We start from the raw sequence: 7837 nt of genomic DNA, 5'->3' as shown, positions 1-7837 counted from the left end.
GAGTATTCTTTTAAACCAGGGGTAGGGAACGTACGGCTCTCCAGCTGTTGCAAAACTACAACTCCCAGCATGCATACTTGCTCTGCTGTTCTTGGAACTCCCATGGAAGTGAATGGAGCATGCTGGGAGTTGTAGTTTCACAGCAGCTGGAGAGCCGAAGGTTCCCTACCCGTTTTAAACCTTTAGCTGGCACTGCACATTTTTGTGATCTGGTTACCACTATTTTTGGACTTTTCAGATGGAATTGTCCTGCTTGTGTTCTTACTGTTTGCACTATTGATGGAGCCTCTCTACAGTTGGCACTGTGCATGCTTGAGCCCTGGCTTGCACCATTTATGCACTTGTTGCTGTCACTGTGCATGCTTGCACTAGTCTGGACTCAATTGTTAGTGGGGATTCTTGTTGGCTGTATAGATGCTTATGGTCAGAGTACACCTCTGGCCGTCACTATGGATGCTTATAGTCAGAGTGCTTCTCTGGCTGGCACAATAGATATTTATGGTCAGAGGGCATCTCTGGCTAGCACCACAGATGCTTATGGTCAGAGTACACTGCTGACTGGCACTGTAGATGATTATGGTTAGAGTGCTTCTCTTCCTGGCACTATGGATGCTTACGATCAGAGCACATCTCTGTCTCATGGCTGTCGTGGTTTGTCCTGTCAGGTCCTGGCTGTCATAGTTTATCCTGTTAGGTCCTGGCTCTCATAGTTTGTCCTGTCAGGTCATGGCTGTCGTGGTTTGTCCTGTCAGGTCCTGGCTCTCATAGTTTGTCCTGTCAGGTCATGGCTGTCATGGGTGTCCTGTCAGGTCCTGGCTCTCATAGTTTGTCCTGTCAGGTCATGGCTGTCATAGTTTGTCCTGTCAGGTCATGGCTGTCATGGGTGTCCTGTCAGGTCATGGCTGTCATAGTTTGTCCTGTCAGGTCATGGCTGTCATGGGTGTCCTGTCAGGTAATGGCTGTCGTGGTTTGTCCTGTCACGTCCTGGCTCTCATAGTTTGTCCTGTCAGGTCATGGCTGTCGTGGTTTGTCCTGACTTTTCCTGTCAGCTGTTAGAGCTGTGTGCGCTTTGTGGCCCTGTAACTTGTTTATAAAGTTTATTTGAATGCAATGTAATTGCTTCCCCGCGCGCTCGCTGCATCCGCTTCGGGTCCTCTGGTTTTGGCCGTTTGCGTCCCCCGCTCTCGGTGCAGTAACCGCTCGGCGCCCGCTCTCCTAGAGGATCCCGCAGGAAAGAACCGTTACCCGACATCTTTATGCTCAGTCCGCCGCAGAAGATGGCCTCCAAGGACCGCAAGCCGAATCTGACATCCCTGTACATAGCAAACCTGCACCAAGATGTCTCCGAGCTTATGCTCTATGAGAAGTTCCGCCTTGCCGGCCCTATATTGTCCATCAGAGTGTGCAGAGACCCGAAAACCCTGCGATCTTACGGGTATGCTTACGTCAATTTCCAGTGTGTAGTGGATGCTCAGCGTGTAGTGGATACCATGAACTATGACGTCATCTGTGGCCAGCCTGTGCGCATTATGTGGTCATTACATGACCCATCCCTCTACAAGAGTGGGGTGTTCATCAAGAACCTGCCAAGATCCATTGATAATAATGCCTTGCATGAGATATTTTCTCCATTTGGTGCTATATTGTCTGCCAGGGTCATGGATGGTGAGAAAGGGTCTGCACTTGTTCATTTTGGGATCCAAGAGGCTGCAGAGAGGGCTATAGAGAAGATGAATGGCTTGCTGTTAGATGACTGCAAGATATCAGTTGGGCCCTTCAAGTCTCGCAGTAAACGGGAAGGGGAGTTTAGTTCCAGGGCTACCAAGGAGTTCACTAACATATACATCAAGAACTTTGGAGAAGACGTCGATGACAGACAGCTAAAGGAACTGTTTGTCCATTATGGACGTATGGTTAGTGTCAAAGTTATGACCGATGAAGTCGGGAAGTCAAAAGGCTTTGGATTTGTCAACTTTGAGCGACATGAAGATGCCCAAAAAGCGGTGCAAGAGATGAATGGCAAGGACTTGAATGGGAAAGTCATCTATGTAGGCCGAGCTCAGAGGAAAACAGAGAGACAATTTGAGCTTAAGAGGAAGTACGAACAAATAAAGCGAGATAGAATCGCCAAATATCAGGATGCCAATCTTTATGTGAAAAATCTTGACCAAAGTATTAACAATGAGAGACTGCGAAAAGAGTTTTCCCCATTTGGTACCATCACCAGTGCGAAGGTAATGATGGAAGATGGACGCAGCAAAGGATTTGGTTTTGTGTGTTTTTCCTCTTCACAGGAGGCAACCAAAGCGCTCGCAGAAATGAACGGTAGAATTATTGCTAAGAAAGCACTTTATGTTTCCAGGGCACAGCGCAAGGATGTGCGCCAAGCTCAGCTAACAGACCAATATATGGAGAGACTGGCCAGACGTAGAGAGGTACCAAACCCAGCCAGCTCATACCAATTACCCTTCCTCAGCTCCACACCATCTCTTCCACCATCTCAGATCCATACTGCATATTATGAAAATAGGCAGATTTCTCAAGTTAGGCCAAGTCCCCCTTGGAAATTAAAGAGTGACAGCCTTTACCCATTCCAGAATATGCCAGGGGTCACCCAACCTCTTGTTCCAAGACTGCCAACTGTTAACACAGTCAGACCAACTCAGGGTTTGGCAAATACTTCAATGCAGACAATGGGACAACAACCTGCAGGCTCCACTGCACTAACAGGTCACTCATTCCGTCAGTATAAGTATAGCGCTGGCGCTCGAAATCTTCATAGTCTTCTGGGACATCTCAATAATACACCTCAGGTTTCTGTGCAACCATCTGTGGTCCCTGTGCCAGGACAAGGGTCTCTAACTACTACTATGCTGTCCTCAGCTGCTCCAGAAAAGCAGAAGGAATTGCTAGGGGAACATCTCTTCCCTCTGGTTGAGGCCAAACAACCCACAATGGCTTGTAAAATAACAGGGATGTTACTTGAGCTTGATAATTCTGAATTGCTCCACATGCTGGAGTCTCCTGAATCCCTCCACTCCATGGTTGATGAAGCTGTTGAAGTACTAAAGGTCCATCAGTCTAAGTCGTCACATGAAACTGGTGATGAAACAAAAGTTGTTTAATGGGTGCGAGAGAGGAAACTACATAAAAGAAAAACAAAAAATATGGTATAGTTAAAAAAAAAATAAATTCTGTTTTATTTCTGAAAACTTAATTTGAAAAAATAAATATTAAAAATTGTTGTGTTACTTCTGGTGTATCTGGTATATGGACTGGTCATACAGTACAGTTTTGGGAAAGCCCCCATACAAATATGAAAAAAGGCATCCAAACCTGATGATTTTAGTGAGCTACATTGTTATGCGTATGTGGCCACCCTACTCATCCCTGACAGAATATGTCACAAATAAAGGGTCAAATATGTTGACTCCAATTGTACAAAAAGCAACAATGGAATCTGTTTTTGTAGTGGACAGGGAATATTAGGGGGAATTCACACGTAGTAAAGTGGAGCGCAATCTGGCACATATACGCGTCAGCCGTTTACGCGCTCAAAAAGATCCCATTGATTTCAATGGGAGTTACGAGCGTATACGCGGCGTATACAATCATAACTCCCATTGAAATCAATGGGATCTTTTTGAGCGCGCAAACTCTGACACGCCGTATACGTGCCAGATCGCGCTCCACTTTACTCCGTGTGAATTCCCCCTTATACTAATCGTTGAAGAAATTATATTTTTTTCAGACATCTGCAGATTATATTCATCAGTATCAGATCAATAGGTTTCTGACACCCAGGCCCCCCACTATTTAAAAAGGATTCAACATTTAGTTCTGTGGTATCGTCACTGTATACTAAGCACAGTGTAGTACATTGTATAGGGGCTGTGCTTTGTATCCCCATTTGGCAGCTGATCCCCATTTCCTTATATGGACTGACCTGCAAACAGGGGACCTGACAAATGAATGAGACATCACAAGCCTGCAAATGGAAGCATCACTCACCTAAGAGCTATTGTTACTTCAAACAGCTGATCTGTGGGTGTCCCTGTTGTTGGACCTCCACAATCAGATTTTGATCAGATAGATGGCAATATGTAACGCTTGCTGAACATAGGGGGTCCAACCATTGGGATCTCCACCGATCATGACAATGGATGCGTTTTTTTAACCCAATTTGAATGAAATGGTTGTGGGAAATGTGCGCCCTGCCTGAATGTAAAGCTTTTTTTCCCCATGAAAATTCATGCAAATGTTGTCCCACACTGCTCCAATACAACCACCTTCCCGCATCCCTTATTTCAGTGACAGGGTCAGAAATCTCGTTTAGTCTTATATTCTTCACACCAGCATATTAGAGCACTGTGGGTTCACTTTAATAGTACGACAGATGACGGCAAGTGGTTAAGGATACAAAAATGTAATATCCATTTTTTCATTGATATGTATGCACTATATGGAAGGCAAATGGATGTTTGCATCTTTTTCTGCTTCTGTTAATTGGATCTGCTAAATGGATGTAAGAAAACATGGTGTAAATGGCTCCCTTACTTATGCTTAAGTGATCACTTTCTCAATATTCTCTCGGCCAATATGCTTGAGGATGGACAAGATAAAACATCCATGGCAAACAGGGCCAGCTATTGGTTCAAAATTCCATGGGGTCAAAGTTATATAAAATATAGGAACTCTCTAGGTACCACTTTACCTGGTTGTGTAGCTGGTGGGTGTCCGTTACCTGCTATGCATTCAGCTAGTTCTGCAAAGTGAAAAAATTCTGATTCATCATATTCCATATACTGTACTCTGGGCTGGCACCGTCATCCGTCCACCCCAAGCAGGTGCTTGGGCCCAGAGCACCGTAGGCAGTGAAGCATGTGTCCTGCCATGCATACAGGTGTGTCCACTGACCCGAGGGTCTTTGACAGTTGCTTTTTTTGGTTATTGTGGTAGTTGTTATTATCCTGAAACAAAAATGTGTCAACCTCCTTCCCTAGTTGTGAAAGTCTCCAGTTCAAGAATCCCTCCAGTACCATGACCCAGACCCAGTTCTACATCTTTCTCCAATTCCACTTGCACCCTCCAATGGTGGTGACAGTGACCAGCTGGTGGAATCAGTTTTATTTCACCCCTTGTTGTGCGTGTGTTTCCGATAAGATATATATTAAAGGGATGACATCACTTATGCTGCTGTTGTCCCTGGTGACAGATTTAGTGGCCTCCTTAAATAGGTTGTCTATGCTAAACAATATTTTCTAATTAGGCCTGGGAGGTGAAAAATAAATTAAAAACAAAACATACTCACCTGTCTCCGATGCTCTGGTGTCTTGTCCTGCAGCTCGGCTGTCTTCTTGCTGTTGAATTAGGCCCCATTCACACGGGGCAAGAGGGGGTGGATTTTGGCGCTGAATCCATGTCATAATCCGCCCCCTCACAATAGCGGTCTATGTAGACCGTTAGCTGCGGTCTATGTAAACTGTTAGCGAGCTGCCCTTTCTTCAGGTGGATTCGGCAGCTGATTCAGCTGCGGCGTCCGCCTCGCGAAAGCACATTCCGGTCTAGGCCCATTAATTTGGGCCTACTCTGGATCGGAGTGCTGCGACTGTTGGAAGTTGCGGCAGGCGTATTTTGGTCCTATTCTGACGCGACTTCCGGCATCAAAATCTGGACCAAAATACGCCCCCCTTGTCCCATGTGAACTAGGCCTTACTCACTGGCTGTGACGTCCTGGATCCCTTCCCGAGACCATTGATTGGCCTCAGTTGTCACATGCGGCGGGTATTTCAACAACAACGGAGTTGCAGGACTGGACCGAATGAGGAGGCGCCAGAACACTGGGGACAGGTGAGAATGTTTTGGTTTTTTTTGTCATCTCTCATGGCCTAATTAATAAACAGAATTTTAGCCTGGACAACCCCTTTAAAATGATTCAAGAGGCAACACACTTACCTCATGAGCCTCCAAAAGAAAATTTCAAAATAACGCATTTTCCCTGTGATATTTTGCATGGAGTATTCATTCACCGCCAACTACTGGTCACACAGACGCTTCAGTATGTGCAAAGTGGAATTGCAGATAATTGGGAACATCACAGAAGAGGAGGTACTAAGGTTGGCTGTTTTGATACTGCAAGTCCAGCATGGTATTCTTAGCCGTATAAGAACAGTAGAAATATGCAAGGACTTTTTTGGCCTTCAGCAGCACCCCCTTTAAGCTACTATATGGCACTCCACCAAATTTAGCATATGTGCCAATCAGGGGCAATCTGGCACATTTATGAAGACTGGATATGGTCCCACCCTCGCAAAACCCCTTCCCTCGGAAGTGGTGAAGATGGAGCAGAAGCAAAAAAAAGTCATAATTTTTTGAGTTTCTCTGACCCAGACTGATTAGCTGTAAAACCGTATGGTGTTGTTTCACGCCCATGAAATGAAGGAGGGGGGAGTAGAGGTATTGGCTTTCCCTGGCAGGGGGGGGGGGGGAGTGGTCTAGTGAGGAGGAATCAGACGAATGGGCCCCGCCTGGTGCTGGAAAAGGGCCCTCCACAAACTGAGTAGTAGTAGCATCTGATCTTGCTTTGTTTCTGGACTGTAGCCACTGCAGCTCAATACTTTAACTAATTAACGTATTGTCTCTACCCACAATTGCGCCTTTTTTCACACTGAGTTTTCTAAGGAAAGGCCCACATTCTCCGGCACATGACAATATAAAACAGGGACAGTTTTCCTATGGAAATAATAGGAGCTACATATCCTCCATTGATACTATGTGCATGGTATTAGTTGGCGAAACATAGTGGAATCCACTAAGTGATACATCAGTGACTGCACCGCCAAGAACTTGGCTGGGTGAGAGTGAAGTTACAGAACTGCCAGATGACTAGGAGCATATTGATGTTTCCTGGACACTCATTCCCTTATGATACCTGACAGCATGAAGGAGAGGGAGACGCAACAACAAGAAGTGCTAGCCAACAACGGTCATTCCTTCTACCTCTGCTTCCTCCAAATCCAAAAAAGGCTAACTGTTCTCATCAAGAAGAGAAACAATCGACTAGGAGAAATATCTTTCTCAGCAGGTGCTACATCACTACTAGATATCGTTGTCAATGAAGATGAAGCAGACATGGCTGCCAGTGCAGAGATGCCATGCATGAGCAAAAAAAATTAAAAAGTTATGGCTCTTGGAACGCAGAAAAACAAAAATGGAAAATTGCTGTGTTCTCAAGGGGTTAAGATGTTTTGTTTTTGTTTTTTTTTGTAATGTTATTGTGCTCCTTTTCACATAGGAAATAAATAACTTTTAACAACCCTTTGATTTACTTGCAATCCCATATTTGTAGGCTGTTATGTAAGCCTGACATTAAAACAATGACATAATTTAATAATTTATAAGGTCCTGCTGACTTTACTGTCACCGCGTAACCTATGACTTTTTTCTGCTATAGATATAATTAAATAAGTGATATTAACATGCTATCAAATTGCTAAAAGTGGACAGAATGACAATAAATATCACCGTTTTGCTAAATAATTCATGGCGTTCAGATCTCATTAATCTCTAGCAAGAGTTTTTTTTAGCCTGCTTTAAAGCAGAGGGTACTAAAGCTTCTCAGTGACTATCCTATCAGGTAACAGAAATAGTATCGTCATGTCATCTGCATACAGAGGCAGCAAATGACACAAAGCTGCCTTCTATTATAGGCTGCCTAGCGCAAAAGAGCCCCCTCAGTAATGGCAGCCACACAGGACCTCAGTAACAGAGCCAGATGCACGGTGGGCACAGAACTGATTCTACAGGGCACATTATGGCTTTTGTTGCCTTTTTTCAC

The 7837-nt window shown here is 44.7% G+C and overlaps 1 protein-coding gene across 1 annotated transcript; it reads left to right on the top strand.

Annotated features, from left to right (window-relative positions):
• Positions 1–1256: 1256 nt before the first annotated feature.
• On the top strand, positions 1257–3125 carry LOC142205003 (polyadenylate-binding protein 1-like). The gene has a single exon (XM_075276347.1). The coding sequence runs from the start codon at positions 1257–1259 to the stop codon at positions 3123–3125; it is 1869 nt and encodes a 622-aa protein (XP_075132448.1).
• Positions 3126–7837: the final 4712 nt, after the last annotated feature.

This window comes from Leptodactylus fuscus, chromosome 5, assembly GCF_031893055.1.
Source record: "Leptodactylus fuscus isolate aLepFus1 chromosome 5, aLepFus1.hap2, whole genome shotgun sequence".
NCBI classification, from domain to species: Eukaryota; Metazoa; Chordata; class Amphibia; order Anura; family Leptodactylidae; genus Leptodactylus; species Leptodactylus fuscus.
This window is presented reverse-complemented; position numbering and strand designations above follow the sequence as displayed.